Raw genomic sequence first — 24,603 nt, 5'->3', positions numbered from 1 at the left:
TGCATGTTCATCCCACAACTGGGGTTTACCTAGCTTGATCTTTGTATCCCTAATGTAATGCAACCAAGGCAACTTTCCAGCCCCGGGTAGGCCAATGATTTCTTCCAATCCTCTCCCATATGGTTCTAATTCTGGAGTGGCCCATAGTCTCCTCCAAAATAGGAGAGGTCGGAGCCCCAAATTTTCAGTAATTGGTTTTATTCCCATAGCAAACGTCAGCAGAATTCAGGCTGTGCTTGATGAGAGGTTTAATAACTGCCTAAGAAAAGCATTCTCATGCTTTTGTATCCCAATCCCAACTTTCACCAATGCTTGCGATCTGTAAATTTCAACCACAGAGATGAATGGTTTAAAAAATGAACTTTTTTAAGCCTTTACCAAAAACCAGTAAACTGGGACAATCTAAGGTTTTTCCTTTCTATACGTAAGGACCAATCCATACGCTCCCCAAATAAAACCCCTAGAAATTCAAATGCCTTCACCCTCTCCTAAATAAACCCATTCAACTTTAGGCCTGGGTGAGTAGTTGGTACTGGATTGAAAACTATATACTTAGTTTTAATCATGTTAATTTTCAGTCCCCTAAATCTACAAAAATCATTAAAACAATCAAGAGCTCTTTGGAGACCCATCGCTGTCTTCGACAGAAGAAGAGTGTCATCAGCGAACATTAGAGCGGGAATCTTGCCCAAAGCTATTCTTGGGGCATCACTACTAACATTATTAAGTGAGTCAATAAGGCCATTCATATACAATAGAAATAATTTTGGGGCAAAGACACAGCCGTGTCTCACACCCTTTCTTACAGAAAAAGGGTCCTAGGGTTCCACTAATGTGCCATACCGAACGTGTGCAAAGTTCACCTCATGCAATCTCAAGATGATATTAGAGAGATATCGGGGATCCCCCCATATCAGTCCTTAATTTGTAAATAAAAATGTGCAGGTGCCCAAAGCCCTCCTCGGCTGCTGCAATTAAATGTGCAAACACGGAATACTGAGGCAGGGTAATCCTGAAGCCTTCTCGGGCCTCTTCAATCCATTTAAAGCCACACCCTGCCCCTTCAGCTCACTTTTGCAGCTTTCTGCTTTCTTCCATTGTGACGCTTTTTTGTTTTTCTCTTCCTCCGTGTTTCTCAAATGTGTCTTCTGCTTGCAGAAAATGCTTGAGGTAGAAGAATAAGTGCCAGCCCTCATAAATAAGTGCCGGTGCTCAGCACCAGAAACAACAAGCACAAATTAAGCACTGCCCCATATCCTCCAAAACCTGCCAGAAGGTGTCTCTATGGACCAAATCAAAAGCTGCCCATAAATCAACAAATATTAAATAGAGACTAGTGCCCTCCAGAACGACTGTCTTCCAATACAGAAACTACAGGCAAATTACCTAATCTATAGTAAAAGTACACTACCTGAAGCCCACCTGAGAGGTGCTGAGGACACTACTGACTTCCACCCATCCCTGCAGTCTCCCTAGAATCACATGTACAAACATTTTTTGCATTGTGTCGATCAGACTAATTGGTCTGTAATTTGCAGGAAGGTGGGGGGAACCTTTCTTGTAGATTGGAATTATTTCGGCACCTGCCCAAGACATGGGAAAGGGCATCCCTTCCAAAATAGTATTAAAAAAGACTGCAAGGTCGGGATCCAGATTTCTGGCACTGAACAATATAAGTCCTGGCACCTTTCTGGGAGCTATCCGCTTGATGGCACTAGCCACCTTATCAATAAAGATCACTGGGTGTTCTACGATGACATGAGGACTAAGCGGCACACAAGGACTAAGACCCACCGAGACCCCGTCACCTGACTGTAAATCATACAGAGAACTAAAGTGGGTGATCCATTGTTCGCCAAGATGTTGTTCTCTATCACGCCTATGGACTCTGGACACCCCGAGGCAACAACTTGCCAAAATAACCTATAATGCTTGTGCTTTAGTGCCCCATTCGTGGCATCCTACTTTTGCGTTTCCCACTCTTTCTTAGCGGAATCTAGGCACATTTTTAAGTGCTACTAGCAGATTGGACCCACTCTACATTCTTGGCTCTAATGGCCTTTATAAGTTCAATTTTGGCATTGCAGCACTGTTTATGTACCACCTCAGAGGGATTTTCTTGAGCTTCCCTGAACAGCCTCCTTTTGCAGTCCATTTTTTTAATTCCTCCACCAATTCTTAGTGCGTGGCCATCATCCCATGCAATTGCTTCAATTTCTCTGCCAGGTCTAAACATTATTGAGCCACCAGAGCCCATACTTTCTAGAGCCAGACCTACGACTTTATAGAGCTGCTGCACAGATTAAGGTGACCAAATAAACTCCTCCTGTTTAAAGCTACGCCTATTTGGTTTCAGAGTTATCCTTTGGTGCAGTCCAGTTTGATCCCCCCCCTTGAGCCCCAAAGCACAAAGTCCCCAATTCAAGGGAAAATGTGTTATGGTCACTATTATGCCTCAATATAACTATATCGATGACATCTGGCCATAACCTGACATCAACGCAGATGTAATCAATAGTGGAGGACCACCCTATATGGCTGAATGTATGGAACCCATACTTTTCCGATTTGGTATTCCCATTACAAGCCCGAATAGAGTGGTTGAATACAAGGGCATTAACTTGGAGCACTAGTGATATCCATTTCTTAAGCAGATCAATCAGTGCTGGAATGCCCCATAGCCTATCTTCCTCAAGAACAAAACCATCAGTGAAGGCACTTAGTGGTTCTAAATCCCCACCAAGCAATTTATAGCCCCCCCATAGTGTAGAAAGAAAGTCAGGTAAATAGCCTGTCACCGGTGACTCATGGACAGTGCTAATGGGTCTAGAGTACACATTGACTAAATACAGCTGACTAACATCTGGAAATAAAAGGAAGAGGCATAAAACATCATCACTTGTTGTCTTAACCTGCTTGGTCAGACAGCCCAGGTGTGAAGCCACCCATGTTAAACAGCCACCAGAAGGTCTTCCCTTTCCCCCAGCACCACTCTTTGCAACTTTAGAATAGGTAGCATACCCTTGAAACTCAATTTCTGTAGTCAGCCATGTCTCTTGGAATAAGCTAATATTGTGCTGGGTTATAAATGCAACCCAGTCAAGATTTTCTTAGACCGGCTATGTTCCATGACAGAACTTTAACAGACTTTGATGCCGCCACAAAAACCTCAAGTCATCTGGGTTCAATCAGTTCTGTGGGAGCCACAAGCTTGCCCTTTACCACAACATCATCCTGAGTGGCTCTACCCTGTATGGAGATTCTTTGCTGATAGTCAAACACTTCAATATCAGCACTATGGCTAGTGGACTTTATCTGCGAGACCTGATTTAATAAGAAAAGATCAACCTTAGAAGTGGAGCTATCAGATGATTGAATAAACGGGTCTATCCGAGGACATTCACACCTACTACCAGTTAGTTGCTCCATAGCAAATTCTGCCCTCAAATGTACCACTCGATCCCTTTCATCTTGTTGATTGTAAACACTCATCTTGGCAATAATATTACTACTAGCACTGGCCTCCAAGCTCGGTGGGACACAATTGGACCTGACTGCCCAAACACACATGGAGCCAATAGAGTCCTAGGGGGTCATGACAACATTGGCGGTAAAAGGCGCTTACCGCCGTGCAGAAGACCGCCAATACACCGCCGCGGCCGCGGTAGACCGCCACAGCTATTATGACACACATCTCGAAATCCGCCGAAATTCAGACACCCACACAACACCGCCACACCAAAGGTCAGTGATAAACTGGCAGAAACAAATCCTCCACCTCCACGCCAACAGAAACACGCCCATGCTATTACGACCCACAAATCCACGCGGCGGTCTTTCAACCGCGGTATTCCATTGGCGGTACACATCGCTGCGCTCAAAATACACACACATCTACAAAACACAGCCACATTGGACAATTACAAATACACACACCTGATACACATACAAACAACACTCCCACACACCCAACACAATATAAAATACACACCCACATCACCCACAAACCCCTACGACCAGAAATTCTGAAAGAAGGCCAGAGAGACAGCCCAGCAATTGACAACCCCATCACACAGAGGCACACAACACCATCACCCACACAACATCCACGCACAAAACACCACAAACCACTACACTCACCACACTCATCACCACATACACCACCCCACATCTCACCCACACCACCCCATGGCACGCCAAAGACACCCCAGCTTCTCCGAGGAGGAGCTCATGGTCATGGTGGAGGAAATCGTCCGGGTAGAGCCACAGCTATTCGGATCACTGGTACAGCACACATCAATAGCCAGGAAGATGGAGTTATGGCGCAGAATAGTGGACAGGGTGAACGCCGTGGGACAGCACCCAAGAAATAGGGAGGACATCAGGAAGAGGTGGAATGACCTACGGGGGAAGGTGCGTTCCATGGTCTCCAGGCACAACATCGTGGTGCAGCGGACTGGCGGCGGACCCCCACCTCCTCCCCCACAACTAACAACATGGGAGGAGCAAGTCTTGACCATCTTGCATCCTGAGAGCCTCGGAGGAGTCGGTGGAGGATGGGACACTGGTAAGTCAAATCTCAACTATCATATCCCCCACCCTACCTGCATGCTATCACACAACCCCACCCTCACACCCTCCCCTATCACTCAAAATCCTCACTAATCTACCCATAACACTAACCACCCATCCCAACACCAAGCCCTGCATGACTCAACTAAGCATGGACACCCATCACTAAAGCATGCTCACTGCACATACCCATAACAACCCCCAATCACACAAGCTCCCACACAGGAATGCTTGCACTGGGGTACAGGCACACCCACACATTGCACACCATTACACACACACATGCAATAATCATGCTCTTATACCCCTGCAGGAACCCGAAGGACCGTTACCACACCAGAGGGTCCAGACAACACCACTCCACCCACAGAAGAGGCCCACAGTGACGAGAGCAGCTCTGCCCTACTGTTTAAGAGGTTTGAAAGGTCAACTTGGTAGGTCTTATTTTGTGATGCAGAGAGCTTGGAAGTGCTCTTCTGGCCACTTTGCATTAATACCTTGAACTCAGATGGGCTCCCTTGTGACTGTGGGGCTGAGCAGGAGTTTGGGGGAAATGAGAGTATGCTGCCACGTTTATTGCAGATATATATTATATTCTGGCCTTGGAGAGGAGCCAGAGGCTGTGAGGCCCGAGCAGCATCTGGTGTCAGCCCAGGAAGGAAATGCTTTTGACCAGATTACATGCGTTAAGAGAGGATGCTCATCCACCTGCACATCAGCATGGCACTTCCAGTGACAGATTCTAGCATTTCAGTCACAGCACTGTGCTAGCAGTGCAGCACAATCCGGCAATCTAAATCTGGCAGCCGACTTTAATCAGTGGCTGGTTGGTTTCCCCACCAGATATTTAGGGTACCAGTAGCTGCTGTACTTAATATAGAAATTCCATGCTACCTACAGTAACAAAACATTCCCACGCTTATTTAAAAGTCAACTGAATGTCATATGATCTTATTCTGAACATTTACTGTGGTCTGCCTATTGCTGAAAAGACTTTACATTTTAATTATCATTCATTTAAATCATCATTTTAGTTAGACAACAAATCAACATAGACAGGGCAGGCCAGCATGGTCAATGTCAGATTCAGGCATGTATTTTTCAGGTAGATTCAATTAAACATGCCATTGGAGCTAGTTAGGAGGCAGTCATGTCATGCTATGTTATTTATTTTTACAGCTTAACTGTTACCAGGAATGGTCAGGTGGAGACAATCAGTTATTGTGTAGATGCTCTTCACTACATGGTTTACTTGATTTCCTGAGAACAGATGATCAGATTCCAATCTAAGAGCAAGAAGAAGCCTGTTCCATTCGTTGGCTGCTTCAAAGGAGAGAGAATGTCCACCACAACATTCCTTCTTGGAGCAAGAAATCACACGCTGTGTACCTGTAGAGGAGTGAAGCAATCTATTAGGAATGTACTAATGTAATGTAAAACAAGTGCCCAGAAAAAAGCAAAGATATAATTTTATCTCAGAAGCCCTAGTATTACCCCTCCTAACAATAGCGGGGAAAGAAAGAGGTGATACTTATAATTACATAAATTATATAAAAGAAGCATGATGAAGACACCTTACTAACATGAGGTGTAGGGATGAGAGAATTATCTCTGATAACTCCTGGATATTTTACTGTAGGGATAGACCCTAAATTTGTGGGTTAGCAATTATTAGAGCAGTTATCTTTGGCCCATCCACGGAGACAATATCTGTTTTATCCATGCTTACATTGAGAGCATTGTCTCACACCCTTGAAGCAAATGCAGTTTGGCATTTTTTAAAGCTGTTTCTGATGCAGCCCTCAGGATCGTCTGGGTACATGATCAATGTGTGTGATTTGCATAGGTGAGAAAGGTAAAAACAATAAACCAAATCCGATGGAAATGGGGAGCCATATAGCAGTTTAATAAAGTGGGGATCCTTTGGCACTCCCTGGTTCATTGGATTTAACTCTCATTAGTGAGAAGACATTTTAACTCTTTGGCTATTCACATGAAGATATGTCAGTCTGCAGTATGCTGTGACAAAATTATGAAAACTGTGAAGGAGAACCCAATAGTGAGGGTATCTGTCGTCCTGGATAATGGTAAAACAAAAAAGAGTTGTTACTAGTAAGGGGCAGTGTACCATCATCGTCCACCAGAGGATAAGTAATGGATAGGTGGGAATCTTTCATAATGGAATCTAGAGCTACTTCAAAATGTTGACAACAGTAGGATATCCATGATTGATGTATGTCAACAGACTGCTTATGGATAGGCCCTATGTTTAATAAAACAATTACATGCGTAAGAATGAGATTCTCAGACACTACAATAATAGATACAATGATCACAAGACCATACAAAATAGTTTTGGTAGTAATCATAACTTTCTGTTTCTTTTGTAACAGGATTTGTTTACTGTGCAGCATCAGGTGCATTCTGGAGACTTCTAGGGTTCAGAAGGCAAAGAAGAGCTTCAGATGCTTTTCATCAGGGTCTTTCATACGCCGTGCCCACACACCTGCTAAGCATCACTCATTATACATTTATTATTGTGCATAGGATGACATCATGGGTACTGGGAGCAGTCACCCTTTTGTTGGGCAATCAAGAAGGGCACTCAACAGCCCTTCTCAAGGTCCAGTCCTTAACACTTTCAGTGACATAGAAGAAAGACTGTCAAAGTGTCAGGGTTCACTGGAAGAGCCGGGACAGTAGTAAAATACAAGATTATTTAACATGAAAAGTTGCTGAAATAAATGAAAAACTAGTAGTTTGTGAAGGAACTTTTTTTTTCTTCATTAAACATATACCTATTTGGAGTAAACCATAAGTAGAAATGAAGCTCTTCTGACCCTAATTGAGAGGGGCCATCTGACATTAATGATAAGTCTGTCATGGATATACTCAAATGAATGTAGTGTACAGAACTCTAAGCAAGCCGATGTGTAGCCTTTGACAAAAAAGTTCTGCTCTTTTGTTATCATTAAACTGTGTTTGATGTGCCGCAGAGCAGAATTTACTTGCATTCTTGCTTCCTGAGAATCAATGTAATTTACCCACCTTCTAAATGATTTGTTATGGTTTCCAACACATGATATTGAATCTCACCTTCAGTATAGTTAAGTTGCAAGAAACATGGCTTTAAACGGAAACTGAGAAATGTGTCTCCAACAGGGCTCCTGTATTCCCTTTTTATACTGTTTGGTCATTGTATATAAAATGACACAGGTACTGGTTTCAAGGATAAGATATGCATTTTCAAGGGCAAATATGCCTCATTCAGCATCAATTTAAAGTAAGAGTGGTCTATAAGTGTGCCATGAATGTAATCAGTTTTATCATTTATCATTTTTTTTTAAAGAAAGGAGCTGCTGTAAAAAAAAGTATCCCTCCGATGAGTAAGGCCTTTCTGGGAGTCCTATAAGGAGGGCTCATTCGTTTTTAAAAAAGGAGTTGGCTAAATTATAGACTAAAACCACAATGTATGTATTTAAGATTTCTGATATTCTGTAGGTACAATCTTGCTAACTTGACAATTGGTTTAATGTGCTCTATAAGTGTAGGTTCCAGTTAAGTATAAGGGCAAGAGATGTTCGCTGAGTGATATAATCATTCTCCATGGAATCTATCTAGAGTTGGTTCAAGTGGTTACTGGAACAGAATGAATAAGAGAAGTTCTACCTTTAGGGACTGAGGTCAAGCATCTTTTTTTAACCTCATCTACTATACTATCCATGCACAATTTCTGAATTATAAGGTTTAAGGGGAATTAACCTATAGACACACCTTAGTATCATCTGCATTTTGGTGAAGTGATACTCCGAGTTCTGTGAGTAGTTCTGTTACTTGTTCCACAAAAACCTGGAGACTATCATGGATCACTGTGGTAATTCATAGTCCATGTGAAGTAGACTTTGCTAGCCATGGCGTAGGAAGCACTGTCCCAGTGGCAGGGCCTGGGGGCAATAGGAGTCCAGTCTCAAGGAAGGTATCAATGCCACTAGCCTCCTGCAAATTGTCAAACCAATTTTCCTCATGATAAGGTTCACCAACCTCATCACCCGCATCAGAATCATTATCTGAATCCTTGCCAAACAGGGAGTGCAGGGTGTGCTGTCATCATTGTGGAGGCAGATCAAATGGAAGCAATAGAGCCTTAACAGTGTCAGAGTGCGACTTCGGTCAAGGTTGAACCGTGGGTGACTCGATGTCAGAGAGGACAGTTGGGGCCTTATGTTCCAGAGTCGATGGCATTAGAATCTGCATTAATGTCCGGGACCATGGCGCTGGATTTGAAATCCAGAGGGGAAATGGATTCTGCCCAGTAGTAGGATCAGAGGGTCCAGCCAAGGGTGGTAACCCAGATGGAGAACCTCTTGGCTCTGTGGGACCCGCAAGGGTGCCAAATAGAGTCAGCAATGATCTGAAGAGTTGGACCATGGCCACATAGAAAACTTCAGAGTGGCAGATGGCACTGTCATGAAGGCCCGAGAAAGACTGCTGTATGTGTACTTGCAGTATTTTAGCATTGTCAATCATCTTCACTTAATATATGCTCAGTATAAGTATACTAGTATTTTCTGGCTGTGGAAAATTGGGTTGTTAGATGTATGGCTTGGACAAGTAATAGGGACACAATTCTCCTTACTGAGAACCAATCACCCCATTGTAGCTCTTGATTCTCTCAGGGTAGTAAAGTAGAGCAGTCCAAGACTTACTCAGAGCTGGTGATGTAGGCTAGTAATCACTGTCCGCTGGCATGCAATAATAACATTCAATACATAATTGTCCAATCTGAGCATTTTCTGTAGTAAAACGGGAAAAGTACACACATTACTAAATAGTGCGAGCTAATTTACAAATGTATACATTGGTAGATGGAAAATACCATAGATAACATTGCATCATCTTCTTTGACCCCATTAAAGGGGTCATAGAAACATAAAAGGTAAGTCCATTGGCTTGGACAAATGATAAAGAGAAATAAAGCACTCTTTAAAGACATCATTTGGTACGGAAATATAATTATCAATAATAATCATCAGGTGTAAATACACTTATTAAAGTTAATGAAGCATATTGCACTTTGATCAATAATTGTTGTCAACATTATTATATCAGTAAAGCATTTAAAATTAGCAAAACATGTCTGTTGCTTTCTGAAAATGTTCAGCCATGAAACTGCAACCATGAAATCAGACCCTAGAGAACATGTAATTTTGATCACATAATATGCAACTATAAACTTAGCCCCTAGATGGAACTGCACCACATATATTTTCTTTAACATGTTTAGACCACAATAAATGCAACCATAGAACAAACCTCTAGAGGCACTGCACTCCCCGCTGTACAGCCAAAGCTTAAGCCATAGGAATGCTTTGAAATATTCTGCAAAGATCCAGAGGAATCCTGGTTTTTAGGACCCCACAAACATAGGGTCTGTCTTTTGTAAAATCTTTTTTTGGGGTAGCTGCTGCACTCCTGCAGCCCCCCTGCACTCTCTCTCCAATTTTGATGGAGCCCCTGCAATCCTGGTGCTATGACGAGTGGTGAAAAATATGCAGACTGAGAAGCCACAAAGGGTATTATGGAGTACTCCATCCTGGAGCAATGAATATTTTATTATCGTCACTCCTGCTGGTTTCAGGAGAGCTGTGCTGTTTTTAGTGGTCTCGTGCCATGATTTCATTTGACTTTTTTTTTTCATTTGTTGGAGGCAACTCAGGGAGCCATGCCCCGGCTGTCCGAGCAATCTGCCCTCTTGGTGAGCAGTCTCCTGTGCTGCTGCCGGCAGCAGTTTTTCCCTGCCCACTTATCAACATGGTTGTTGTCCTGCTCCTCCCCAGACATGGGGAAAGGAAGTGGGAGATGGGCTCACTGGGGGAAATGTGGACATGCTCTCCCTTCCATTTCTTCAGCCCCAGGGAGATGGGAGCCCCACACATGCCCCTTCTCTGAATAAAAATAATGAAATGATCCTTGCTCTGACCCCCGGGCCCTGGTCTACCCTGGTGGTAAGTTAAGAAACAGCAGCAGAGCCTCTCCTGCTCTATCAGTAAAAAGTTCAAAGTTGCCAAACATTTTAAATGCCATAACCCAGGCCCTGTTGGGCCGATTGTGATGATCTTGGACTCATTTAAGTCCAAACTCTAGCCACCAGGGGCAGTTGCAGCAAGTCTTCCCACCTTCAAAGTGGTGCAGTCTGCAAAAAAATGGTTTCCCTGGCTCCCTGCGCCACCCTTCCTCCTTGTCTTTGGGCACAAAAGTGCGGGGTTTCCCCCCAACTAGTCCTCGGTTGGTGTAAGGCAGCCAGCTTCACTGACCCTTAGGAAGACCCTGCAGTCCTGGGGTCAACTGGGCAGAGACCTTAATCCTTTGTGGGCATCAGGGTGTTCTTCCTTTCAGTTGTCCATGGAGGTCCTAGGGTCCAGCAGAGAAGTGCAGAAAAACACAAGGCAAGCAAGAGTCTCCAGCTGTGCAAGAGTGTTTAAAGAGTAGCGGAAGTCTTCAGAAGCCAGGCACCCCTGTTCAATCCTCCTGCACAGCATGCTGGGACAGATCAAAATGATGTCATCCAGAACTCACTAGCCACATCTCCTCTGGCCGCAGCTCTGCCCCTCACTGATATCACTTCCAGGGCCTTTCTCACCAAGTTTTCAAAGGTGAGCTGCCTCTTTTTTTGGCTCAAGAAGTCAGGGCTCCCTCCTTTGTTCAGTGGGATTGGGCAGGCCCATCACTGGCACAGTGTGACAGCTGATTAATTGATGCAGATCCTTCTGCCCCACCCCTTTCCTGAGTGAAGCACTGTTAATTGTAGGAGGTCTTTGTTCCTGGTGCTATGGAGAAATGCAGTTAACCTAGCGCAGCAGGGTGACAAGAGGCCTGATCCTGAGCTGAGCCAGAGAAATAAGACAATTCTGCATGACCCATAAATTGGACAGATATCTTTTTGGAACTTGCAGAATTCATTTTCCTGCACAAGTTAAACCCCATTTCAATACATTACTGGTCTCTGTAGGCCAAAGTGAAGCAAAACTGCACTCTTAGGCAATTTTCCCCCTATGTGTATAATAAAGTGTCACTACAGACAAAACAGTAATTCACACTGACTTTCCCTATTAATGTACACTAACGTTAGAAGCCCTACTCCAGGTCAAAATCTAATCCTGCAGAGTCCCCTCTGCGCTACACTACCTTTGCCCAGTTAAGGGCTGTTAAACACAGTAGTATCTCATATATAACCCTCACATGTGTGCACATATGTGTGTACTCGTGTAACCAGCCAAGTGCCCCTTACCTTTCCAGCGTTGCAGCAGCCCTATCATAAGAGGCTGACACTGGTGGTAAACACACACCACCCATTTGCCATGTGATTACTGTGGGTGAGACACATTTAGTGAGACTGACCCACAGTAAAAAGTAAAAAAACGGGTGATCCAAAAAGCAAAAAAAAAGGCATACTGAATGGGCAGAACCCAATTGCAACACTGGCTGTTGGGAATTGGTTGTATATAACACATTGTTCAAAATTGAGATGCATGAGGTAGGCTATTTTTATCTAGACAGTCTTTGAGAATGTCAAAAATTGTTTGAAACGCTAGATATTAAAAGAATGCATTCTCAACTTTGGGACCTATTAACAGAATTACATTTATACGTGAGTAAACCGACGTGTGTGAATTTAAGCTTACACTTTAAAGTACATGTACTACTTTCTGCTAGACAACATTTCTGAGTGTGATTTTACTACAAAGTATAGACATGCATGTCTCCCCACCTGAAGGCAGCGTTTGGAGTCACATTTACTACTAGTAACTTTTTTGCATGTATTCAGAGTGTCTGCCCCATGATCTTCTTATGGTAAAGTATAGTGAATGTTTTAAACATTTAGTAAACTTCAAGAACAAATTGAAATATATTTTCGGTTTAATATTATTGAAATAAATTGTATATAATTATTTTAGTAGTATTTCGTATTTAAGTAAGGATACATTAAATAAAAATGCAGCAACACTATTAATATTGAACCTATTTAATTAATTATGTTAAGTTTTTAAAGATGTATTACAAATACAAATTCCCACCTAAATTTAAATGTTTATCTTTATTTATGTATTACAAATTACTAAAAGTTATGTATAGAATGATGTTAAATTGAGTTTTACATTAAAAAAGTTTATTAAAATGTTTTGTAATAAAACATTTATTTTTTTAAATATTTATTTAGTTACATTAAATTAAACAATACATTTTTAAAAAGTTGAAATACATTAATTTATTTTAACATTGCTTGCTGTGTAGTTCTATTTTAAGTTCCTTTCTTATTTTCTATGGAATGATGTTGCAGTAACTGTGGTTGACCATGTATTGTCCAGGTCTAAGCTGGAGTACATATGCCACTGTTTTGGGTGTTTTTTGACTGTGGTAACTTTAGAAGTGCAGTTTGTAAATAGGAATATGCTTACTCCTTTGTGGGTAGCTGCATGTTGCTCCATAAACCTATCCCTTAACCCCTGCTGACATCCCTCAATCCCTAAAATTGGTAATAAATAATCCACATTTTACAGCCACTCCCTCCTGTCCTTGCCACATTTAGTACTATAACATATATGTAAGTGTGCAGAGATCTCTGCAGTCCGGGGGAGATCGCCGTACATAAAATATAGGTGACTCAGCAACCTCCGCCGTAGGTAGGTGAAAAATATTTTCTAGTAACACTGATGAACGTCCTTCAAAATTGTGAATAGGCCCCTTTTGTTCAGAGGCATCCTTGTTGGTAACCACCATGTTGAAAGACCAACTAGATCAGAGAAGTCTTTACATTTATATTTGTTTTCTGCTACTTCCCTGAATATAATAGGGCTTGAAGAGAGGGTGTCAAAGGCCTCTATTTGTATGTAGAGCAGATTCAGCGATAGTTTTGTAAACTAAAACAAATTTGTTGACATAATGGTGATATCCTTACCTGCTTCTGTGTTCAATTCACCTACACCTTAAGTGGTATCATGTAGGTCTCTGTTCTTGTCATTTGCCTAACTTGCCTAACTTTTTTTTCTTTTGCAGACTCCACCAAAAGTACTGAAAATAATACCGAGGCCCCATCACCCCAAGGTATAGTATTAAGGGTTATATTTACTAAGGCATAGGTCCCTTTTATAATGTGTTCTAGTATACATACTTCACAAATTAAGTCCTTTTGTTAGACATAAGCCCATATTTACTAAGCCCTTGTGTTGTCCTTGCATCATGCTGCATAATTACCTTGCACTGTGTACCTTACATTTCAGGCAAGGAGGCATTGCATGGATGGAGCATATGGGTTCCCGTGCACCCACCCATAGATTTGACACAATTATAGATTTACAAAGGTTTGTAAGTTACATGTTGTGGTGTAACGAGGAAAGAAATCTTTTTTTTTACTACTAATTTCCTCTTACTATGTGTTGGACTTTTGCTTTTGCAGGGTCATCCCCAGACTTTTTTGCCTCCTGCCTCCTATATTTTTCTGACATGTTGCTGTTGGCTTTTCAACTCTGAGCACTTTACCACTGCTAACCAGTGCTAAAGTGCATATGCTCTCCTGTTTAAATTGTATGTAAGTGGTTTATCCATGATTGGCATATTTGATTTACTAGTAAGTCCCTAGTAAGGTGCACTAGAGGTGCCAGGGCCTGTAAATCAAATGCTACTAGTGGGCCTGCAGCACTGTTTGTGCCACCCACATAAGTAGCTCTGTAATCATGTCTCAGACCTGCCACTGCAGTGTCTGTGTGTGTATTCTTACACTGTAAATTCGACTTGGCAAGTGTACCCACTTGCCAGGCCTAAACCTTCCCTTTCCTTACATGTAAGGCACCCCTAAGGTATGCCCTAGGTAGCCCCAAGGGCAGGGTGCAGTGTATGGATAAGGTAGGACATATAGTAATGTGGTTTATATGTCCTGACAGTGAAATACTGCCAATTTCGTTTTCACTGTTGCAAGGTCTGTCTCTCTCATAGGATAATATGGGGGCTACCTTTAAATATGATTAAAGTGTAGATTCCCCTAGAGAAGAGATGGACATGTGGAGTTTGGGATCCCTGAACTCACAATTTAAAAATACATCTTTTAGTAAAGATGATTTTGAGATTGTGCGTTTGAAAATGCCACTTTTAGAAAGTGAGCCTTTTCTTGCTTAAACCATTCTGTGACTCTGCCTTGTTTGTGGATTCCCTGTCTGGGTCAGTTTGACAGTTGGGTTGTTTTTCACCTCACACCAGACAGTGACACAAAGGGAGCTGGGGTGTGATCTGCATTTCCTGATTAGCCATCTCTGCTAGGAGGGAGGGGTGGAGTGGTCACTCTCATCTGAAAGGACTGTGCCTGCCTCTGACAATGCTGTCTCCAGCCCCCTGGTGTGTGTCTGAGGCCTTGCCTGGGCAAGGCAGGATTTCACAAGAGGGTGTGAGTCCCCTTTGAAGAAAGGTGACTTCAAAGACTAAAATGAGTATAAGAAGGGCACCCAAACTTACAAACTTTAGAAACACTTCTGGAACCAAGAGGAACCTCTGCCTGGAGAAGAGCTGATCGCTGAGGAACAAGTGCTGCCCTGCCTGTGACTGTGCTTTGTGGAGCTTTCCTGCAGTGCTGCTTCTGCCAGAGTAAGAGGGCAAAGACTGGACTTTGTGTGCCTTCCATCTTGAAGAAGAAATCTCCAAGGGCTTGATGTAGAGCTTGCCTCCTGTTATTGAAGTCTCAGGGATAGCAAAGACTTCTTCCTGCCAGCACCTGGAGTCTCTGGAGAGACCCCTACTCTGCTCTGTGGTGCCCTTCCAGTTCCTGGGACCCTGAAAGGAGAGGCTGGCAGCCTAAGGACAAAAATACACGCACCGAGCACCGTGCGGAGAAAAGATCGACGCGAATCCGATCGCGGCTGAGAAAACGACGCGACGCCGGTTCCGCAGCTGAGAAACGACGCCGCAGGAAACGCGACCGAAAAACCGACGCCCGGAGCAGGAGAAACGACGCGCAGCATCGCTGACGGAGGCTGAGAGATCGCACCCTGCGCCGCGGGACTTTCGGATCGTCGTGTGGCTGGCTTTTTCAACGCGCACCGCCGTGCCGAGTTGTTTTCGACGCACACAGCCGTGCAGGGTTACTTTCGACGCACACCGCCCGTGCGGGGTTATTTTTGACGCAAACCAGGTACATTTTTCACGCTAGCAGCGCTAGTGTGGTGTTACAACTACCTAAAGACTCTTTTTATTTTAAACCTTAAAAAAATCATAACTTGACTTGTGTATGTTGGATTTTTGTCGTTTTGGTCTTGTTTTGTCTAGATAAATATTTCCTATTTTTCTAAACTGGTGTTGTGTCATTTTGTAGTGTTTTCATTAAGTTACTGTGTGTGTTGGTACAAATACTTTACGCCCAGCACTCTGAGGTTAAGCCTACTGCTCTGCCAAGCTACCAAGGGGGTAAGCAGGGGTTAGCTGAGGGTGATTCTCTTTTATCCTAACTAGAGTGAGGGTCCTTGCTTGAACAGGGGGTAACCTGACTGTCAACCAAAGACCCCATTTCTAACATTGGTGACCAGCGGTCGGGATTTGGACTTGTATTTGTACTTGACATACAGTAATTGAGTGTACACTACTGTTTTTGATCTCAGACCACTACGTGACCACATACTACTTGTCTTGTGATTCTGCTTTTTGTTCTCTGATGTCCTCCTGGAAGTATTGCTAATATTTTTGGACTTGGGTTTTTGGTTGTGAAGCCTTTGCAGAAATGGAAGTCAATTTCTGGCACCTATCTATGTATAAAAAGTGGCAGCTTAAAGCATTCTGCATGGAAAGGGGACTGGCTGTGAACAAGGAATCCAGAAGGGAGGATCTTGAGTCAGCCCTGTTTCAGGATGAATTGAAACGTTGTCAGGCAACACCACCAAATGAGTCTGAGGAGGATAACTACTCTGAGGAGGAGGACTACTCCAAAGAGGAGGGCAGTGGCCCTGAGGAGGGAACAGAAAGAGATGATAGGCTCCTAGCTCGAATCCGGAGTCTGGAAGAGCTTAAGAGGGCCGAGGAGAAGAGAGCCTTAGTCCTGGCAGAAAGGAGGAGGGACTTAGAGATTAAAAAAATGATTTATGCTTACGAGCTTAAATTGAAAGAGCTGGAAGTCATGAGGGCTGAGTCCAGCTGGAATGGTGGCAGCAACAATTGTATATCCAGTGATGCTGCAGAAGTACACATGCCCAGAGAGGTGGTGCCCTACTTGAAGGAGGGAGTTAACACACGCCAGGAGGTTCAGGGGTATGAGGTAGCTCCAGTGATGCACAGGGTCCCTGAGGTGGATTGGGGAACTGGCATGGGGAGTCATATTCCTACTGGTGGGAGGGACACTCTACTGACTCTAGTTGAGAGTGACAGGGAGAGGGGTTCCCCCCAGGTAGAAGTCCTGGTTATGGAGTGTGAAGACATCCCAGAAGAGTGTGGGTTGAGTGTCAGGGACAGTCAGGTACTGTCTCACCAGTCTCAGGAGGGTGATGTGGGGTGCTTTTTCAAAGCAGAGTCACTGGATGGTTGGGTGAAGGGTACTTTGGTTAATTCATGTGAGGGGCTGAGTGATGTAATTGCTGGAGAGCATATGTCTAGTCCTTATTTTCCAGAGCTATGCCAACACCAGGTGGAGTGTGAGTTCTCTGACCCCAGGGAGCTTACAATGGAGGCAGACTTCTGGGTGAGTACCAGAGAGTCTGAAGAGGCATTTGGGGGTGCTCCTGAGAGGAGTGGTCTAGGTAGTTCCCAACCAGGTGAGGTAGGGAAGGATTGTAGTGTCCCAGGTAGGTCCCAGTGTAGTGGGATGGGTGAGGGACCCCATGTCCACTCTCAGAGGAGAGGGAATGGGGATGGGTTGAGGCCCAAGGTGCCCGAGATCCGGTCCCAGGTCCTGGAGGGTTCCCTGCGGGAACACCAGGAGGGGAGCCTAGCCTGTACCATAGGGCCATCTGTTGAGGGAGACCCCACAGTGTCAGGAGAACTTGGGGGGGCGGCTGTAGCCAGCGTCCCACCAGTTCTGGTGTCTGGCAGTACCACTCCTAGTGAGGGGGTGCAGAAGTCCAGACAGAGGGTTGAGAGGGGGTTGCGGACCCCAGTGGAGAACCTGGAGGGTCAGGGGTCAACTCTGAGAGCAGAGCCCCCCATGAATGACCTTGGTGAGACCATTTCTGGGTTGGGGGGAATCCAGACTCTGTCAGATGGGCAGAGGTCAGGAGACCTGCGCCAGCCAGACTCTTGTGTGGCCCTTCGGGACAGTGTGTCCCTTGAGGGGGGTAAGTGTGCCCCCCTGGAAGTCCTGGTGTGCCAGGCAATGGTTCAACCGCAGGGTGGTGACCCTGGGCTGAATGATCAGGTTCAGGGGGTAAACTCTGACCTGATGGGGGGTAAGTGTGCTCCCAAGGAAGTCCTGGTGTGCCAGGCAGTGGTTCAACCGCAGGGTGGTGACCCTGGGTTGGATGACCAGGTTCAGAGGGTAAACTCTGACCTGGTAGGGGGTAGGTATGCCCCCCAAGAAGTCCTGGTTTGCCAGGCAGTGATCCAGTCTGTGGGTACAGGCCCTGGATTGGGAGGCCAGGTTAAGGGTGTCCCCCCTGACCTGGAGGAAGGGGCTACTGCTAACAGTGCCCCTACCATGTTGTCTTCTGGGGGGGCCGCTCCTAGTTGGGTGGTTCAGGACCCCAGAAGAGAGGGCAGGGGGAGGGAAGCCTCACCCCTGGCCCTGGTCCAACCTGAAGGTACAGACCCCAGGTTGGAGGATCAGTTGCAGGTTAACATCCCTGCACTGATGGAAGAATTGTGCAGGACTGCTTCTACAAGCACCCTGACAGTTTTTGACTCTGGGGGTGCCGCTTCTGCAGGGAGGGTACAGAGCCCCAGAGGGGAGGACCAGGGTCAGGTTGTCATCCCTGACCTGGTGGAAGAGAGAGTGGTCAAAGGGTGCCAGGCACCTGGGGCTACCGCCCCCCACTCTCCACAGTCACAGTGGTTAGAGAGGCCTGAGGTCGGGCTCTCATCCCTGACAGTTGTCTGGGGCCACTGTGGCTTGCTGTCCTGGTGGACAGAGTTGCCCCTGGGGGGGGGAGGACGAGAGTCACACCCCGGGGGTGGAGTGGGCAACACCACTGTGTTGGCCCTGGTGGTACTATCTGCCCATTGCAATACATCTGTGAGCAAAGTAAAGTTAGGTGTTGCACAGATGGTGTCTGTAGATGTGGAGAAGGGTTCCCCATGGGTTAGCTTAGTGGGCCCTGAGAGTATGGACAGAGGGATCCAACTGGAGTCAGGAAGGCGTAGAACTGGAGCATGCCCCTGCTGTTGTGGGCCTGGGTCCCTGTTCTATCGCCCCAATCAGGGAAGTACATCAAGGTATTGATTGTTCTCCCCTGGCTTTAGGCTGGTAGGGGGTCGTGTTGGACTTTTGCTTTTGCAGGGTCATCCCCAGACTTTTTTGCCTCCTGCCTCCTATATTTTTCTGACATGTTGCTGTTGGCTTTTCAACTCTGAGCACTTTACCACTGCTAACCAGTGCTAAAGTGCATATGCTCTCCTGTTTAAATTGTATGTAAGTGGTTTATCCATGATTGGCATATTTGATTTACTAGTAAGTCCCTAGTAAGGTGCACTAGAGGTGCCAGGGCCTGTAAATCAAATGCTACTAGTGGGCCTGCAGCACTGTTTGTGCCACCCACATAAGTAGCTCTGTAATCATGTCTCAGACCTGCCACTGCAGTGTCTGTGTGTGTATTCTTACACTGTAAATTCGACTTGGCAAGTGTACCCACTTGCCAGGCCTAAACCTTCCCTTTCCTTACATGTAAGGCACCCCTAAGGTATGCCCTAGGTAGCCCCAAGGGCAGGGTGCAGTGTATGGATAAGGTAGGACATATAGTAATGTGGTTTATATGTCCTGACAGTGAAATACTGCCAATTTCGTTTTCACTGTTGCAAGGTCTGTCTCTCTCATAGGATAATATGGGGGCTACCTTTAAATATGATTAAAGTGTAGATTCCCCTAGAGAAGAGATGGACATGTGGAGTTTGGGATCCCTGAACTCACAATTTAAAAATACATCTTTTAGTAAAGATGATTTTGAGATTGTGCGTTTGAAAATGCCACTTTTAGAAAGTGAGCCTTTTCTTGCTTAAACCATTCTGTGACTCTGCCTTGTTTGTGGATTCCCTGTCTGGGTCAGTTTGACAGTTGGGTTGTTTTTCACCTCACACCAGACAGTGACACAAAGGGAGCTGGGGTGTGATCTGCATTTCCTGATTAGCCATCTCTGCTAGGAGGGAGGGGTGGAGTGGTCACTCTCATCTGAAAGGACTGTGCCTGCCTCTGACAATGCTGTCTCCAGCCCCCTGGTGTGTGTCTGAGGCCTTGCCTGGGCAAGGCAGGATTTCACAAGAGGGTGTGAGTCCCCTTTGAAGAAAGGTGACTTCAAAGACTAAAATGAGTATAAGAAGGGCACCCAAACTTACAAACTTTAGAAACACTTCTGGAACCAAGAGGAACCTCTGCCTGGAGAAGAGCTGATCGCTGAGGAACAAGTGCTGCCCTGCCTGTGACTGTGCTTTGTGGAGCTTTCCTGCAGTGCTGCTTCTGCCAGAGTAAGAGGGCAAAGACTGGACTTTGTGTGCCTTCCATCTTGAAGAAGAAATCTCCAAGGGCTTGATGTAGAGCTTGCCTCCTGTTATTGAAGTCTCAGGGATAGCAAAGACTTCTTCCTGCCAGCACCTGGAGTCTCTGGAGAGACCCCTACTCTGCTCTGTGGTGCCCTTCCAGTTCCTGGGACCCTGAAAGGAGAGGCTGGCAGCCTAAGGACAAAAATACACGCACCGAGCACCGTGCGGAGAAAAGATCGACGCGAATCCGATCGCGGCTGAGAAAACGACGCGACGCCGGTTCCGCAGCTGAGAAACGACGCCGCAGGAAACGCGACCGAAAAACCGACGCCCGGAGCAGGAGAAACGACGCGCAGCATCGCTGACGGAGGCTGAGAGATCGCACCCTGCGCCGCGGGACTTTCGGATCGTCGTGTGGCTGGCTTTTTCAACGCGCACCGCCGTGCCGAGTTGTTTTCGACGCACACAGCCGTGCAGGGTTACTTTCGACGCACACCGCCCGTGCGGGGTTATTTTTGACGCAAACCAGGTACATTTTTCACGCTAGCAGCGCTAGTGTGGTGTTACAACTACCTAAAGACTCTTTTTATTTTAAACCTTAAAAAAATCATAACTTGACTTGTGTATGTTGGATTTTTGTCGTTTTGGTCTTGTTTTGTCTAGATAAATATTTCCTATTTTTCTAAACTGGTGTTTTGTCATTTTGTAGTGTTTTCATTAAGTTACTGTGTGTGTTGGTACAAATACTTTACGCCCAGCACTCTGAGGTTAAGCCTACTGCTCTGCCAAGCTACCAAGGGGGTAAGCAGGGGTTAGCTGAGGGTGATTCTCTTTTATCCTAACTAGAGTGAGGGTCCTTGCTTGAACAGGGGGTAACCTGACTGTCAACCAAAGACCCCATTTCTAACACTATGCATGAGGCAACCTGCATTGCATATTGAAAAAAATACTCTTTGGATTGTTTTTATGCAGGAGGTTCTTCCTTCCTGGACAAAACAACCTGTCTGCAACTCAAGCACTCTTGCAGTTTGGTGCAAATATGTCAAGCATTTTCTTTAAATTCATTGCATTGAGTCTGTGGTCCATTCATGTCAATGAAGGATAGTTATTAAGTGCATGTGCTGTTCTTAAGACTGATGTGAGCTCATTTTACGCTAAAAGAGAGAGGATGAATAGAAAGTTGTTCCTAATATTTAAAAAAAAAAAACCTTCTCAACTAAAATCAAGTTTATATATAAAAGCAGCAGCTGCTGGCTTCCTGGGAGAAGGCATCAATGAATAGAGTTATTGTTAGTTAACCACTTGGCTTTTATTATCTTGTTTGGAATCATATGTCAGAATGGAAAAGAGAATGGTAATGTTGTTTTGAAACAACACTGAACCAAATAGAAAACATATGATGGCGTGCCAATAGGTTTGATTAATTTTAGGTGTAGTATTTGTTGGGATTGTGCCATTCTCTCACTAGGTACTTATGTGGGCCCTATCGGGTGCATCTGTTACACCAGTACATGACAGCACACTCTTTTACACCTTGCAACCCTAGCTGTACTTCACAATCCACTTCAAGCTTTTGCACCACCATCCTGATGCATCAAGGTCCTTGTAGTCCTTTCTGTTGCAAAGCCCTGCCTGCATCATGTCCTGTCTACATTTATTAGAGACCATTTCATAAATACAATCAGAGCTTTTCTCTCACTTGTCTTTGATACGAACATCTCTACAGTCTTTTCTGTATAACTTCCTGTGCTTTCTGGTTTTCCTGTCTGCCCCTTCCCAGTCTCAGTTCAAATGTTTGGTCCATTGGTGGCTCCCCGATTCCTAGAAACCTGGTTTATTCCTTGCATCCAGCTGACTGCCTCCAACTGTACTCCTCCTGTGAACTTCTACTAATTTAATCCCTGTTGGCTCAGTGTGCAGTGGATAGTAAGTGCCTGCCTCTTTTGCATTCTTTCCCAGTTCATGTCATGTCCAGTTTCCTTATCACTTCCCCAACCTATCCTATTTTATTTGCCAGCATTCAGGTATTGTGCAGGCTAAGCCCCTTCTCCTGAATTTTCTTGTCTCTGCAAAGAGAAAACACTGCCTTTTAGTTAGTTTTTTCCTTTTCAGAGCAAAGGATATGACAGAATTATTTGTTTTAATGGGTGTAAGGTTTGTGATATGTTTGGATGAACAAACAGTTAAATATGATGTCACATATAAGCATAGATAATACACAGAGATCCACATGGATACACACAGAGTTGCGTTCAGAGAGTACAACGTGATGTTATGAGCAAAAGATGTTGATGAATGTTGATTAGTCAAATTGTGAGCTTTGTCCAAACAAATATATCTGTGTGAGTGGTCCTTTGAGTCAGTAGTATTTGCAACAACTGTGGACATGCAAATAGATGATAGCCTGTATCATTACATGCACATCTGTGTCAAGTGGTGATGGATATGTTGGTAAGGAGTATTATGCACGTTTTTCTCAATGAGTGATGTTACAAGTGGCTGTAGGTTTATGAATAACTGTGGGCCAGTGCAGGTGCTGGTGCACATGAGTACATGTGGTTTTGCCTGTGACTGTGTATATGGGTGTTTCATGTGAGTGATGCGTTGTGAGTGGCATTGCATGTTACTGATTGGATGAACAGTGTAGCATATGTGTTGCTTTGTGTGAGTGCTGTTGAGAAAATGGTTGTGAATGAGTGGTGATGAGAGTAGCTATGGGAATGTGAGCAGTTGTATTCAAACAGAAATGAACATCAATCACTCTGGGCTAACGGTGGTGCTTGTGCATGGTAGCTATCTACTTTTTCAACCCAAACACATATTAATTTCCCTAGAATAATAGATTATCAATGTGAAAATCCCAATCCTCGAACATTTGTCCTTACTGACCAAACATTGGGGCCATTCTCATGATAAATATTCTTTGTGGTTGGTAGCAAGAGATCTACGTTCTTTAACATGATCGAGGAACTGGGACATGCTGCAGAAAAAGGAGACAGCTGCCAACTAAAATAATGTGGACCTGATGAAGCAGATTCGTCCCCAAAATATGATTGGACATTTTTTATGATGGAATCTGACTCCACTTAAGAATTTAGGAAATTTGTTTGGAACTACAGTGAAACATCCACAGAAGATTTTTAGATGCAAGATCTTCCTTGCTGCAAGATAATAACTGATGCAAGAAATAATATTGATTTAATGAACTCTGATTTTCCTAGACCTAATGTCTAATTACCTCAATTTAATAGCATTTTTGCCAGTTTACAACACACCCCAATAGTGTTAACAGTGTAGGAGGTTGTTTATAACATGCGGCACTTAAACTCTAAGGGGCACATGTACAAAGATCCGGTTTTGTGACTCGCAAACTGGGAGTCTTAGCGACTCGGAGTTTGCGACTCGCAAAACCGGATGTACAACACTGTACTTAACACTGTTTGCGATTCCCGAATGGGGTTGCAAATGACCCACCTCATTTAGGGCCAGATGTAGCAAAGCTTTAGCGAGTCGCAAACTGCGAAAATCGCTGTTTGCGAGTCGCTAAAGCCACTTTGATATGTAGAAATGCATTTTGCGAGTCGGAACCGACTCCCAAAATGCATTTCCGAGTCGCAAATAGGAAGGGGCGTTCCCTTCCTATTTGCGAGTCGCAATGGTATGTATTTTCATTTGCGACCGCGATTGTGGTCGCAAATGAAAGCGCAGTTACCATCCACTTGAAGTGGATGGTAACCCAGGCGCAAACAGGAAGGGGTCCCCATGGGACCCCTTCCCCTTTGTGTCTGGCACCAAAAAAAAAATTTCAAGGCAGGCAGTGGTCCAATGGACCACTACCTGCCCTGAAAAATACCGAAACTAAAGGTTTGGTTTTTTTTTTTCAAAGTGCAGCTCATTTTCCTTTAAGGAAAACGGGTTGCACTTTGAAAAAAAAAAAACTGCTTTATTTAAAAGCAGTCATGGACATGGTGGTCTGCTTTTCCCAGCAGGCCACCATCCCCGTGAATGCCCTGAATCGCTATGGGGTCGCAAATTGCGACCCACCTCATTAATAATAATGAGGTGGGTCTTTGCGACCCCTTAGCGACTCGCAGAAGGTGTCTGAGACACCTTTCTGCATTTCCTTTTGCGAGGTGCAAATTGCGAGTCGCTGGGACTCGCAATTTGCACCTCGCAAAAGGAAACCTACCTACATCTGGCCCTTATATTCATGAGGTAGGTTGCAATTTGCGACCCCATTGGGAATGGCCGCCCTCACATGGATGGTGGCCTGCTGGAGACAGCAGACCACCATGTCTGTGACTGCTTTTAAATAAAGCAGTTTTTTGTTTTTGAAATGCAGCACGTTTTCCTTAAAGGAAAACGAGATGCATTTCAAAA

General features: G+C 44.6%; 1 protein-coding gene across 2 annotated transcripts in view; it reads left to right on the top strand.

The window, feature by feature from the left end:
* LOC138246555 (sialic acid-binding Ig-like lectin 13) overlaps positions 1 to 24,603 on the top strand; it is a 170,005-nt gene that overhangs the window by 107,900 nt on the left and 37,502 nt on the right. For both annotated transcript variants that reach the window (XM_069201228.1, XM_069201229.1), the window contains one exon: positions 13,627 to 13,674. In XM_069201228.1, coding sequence (XP_069057329.1) covers positions 13,627 to 13,674 — 48 coding nt within the window. The remainder of the gene's footprint in view (positions 1 to 13,626; positions 13,675 to 24,603) is intronic.

Source organism: Pleurodeles waltl, chromosome 7, assembly GCF_031143425.1.
Source record: "Pleurodeles waltl isolate 20211129_DDA chromosome 7, aPleWal1.hap1.20221129, whole genome shotgun sequence".
NCBI lineage: Eukaryota > Metazoa > Chordata > Amphibia > Caudata > Salamandridae > Pleurodeles > Pleurodeles waltl.
This window is presented reverse-complemented; position numbering and strand designations above follow the sequence as displayed.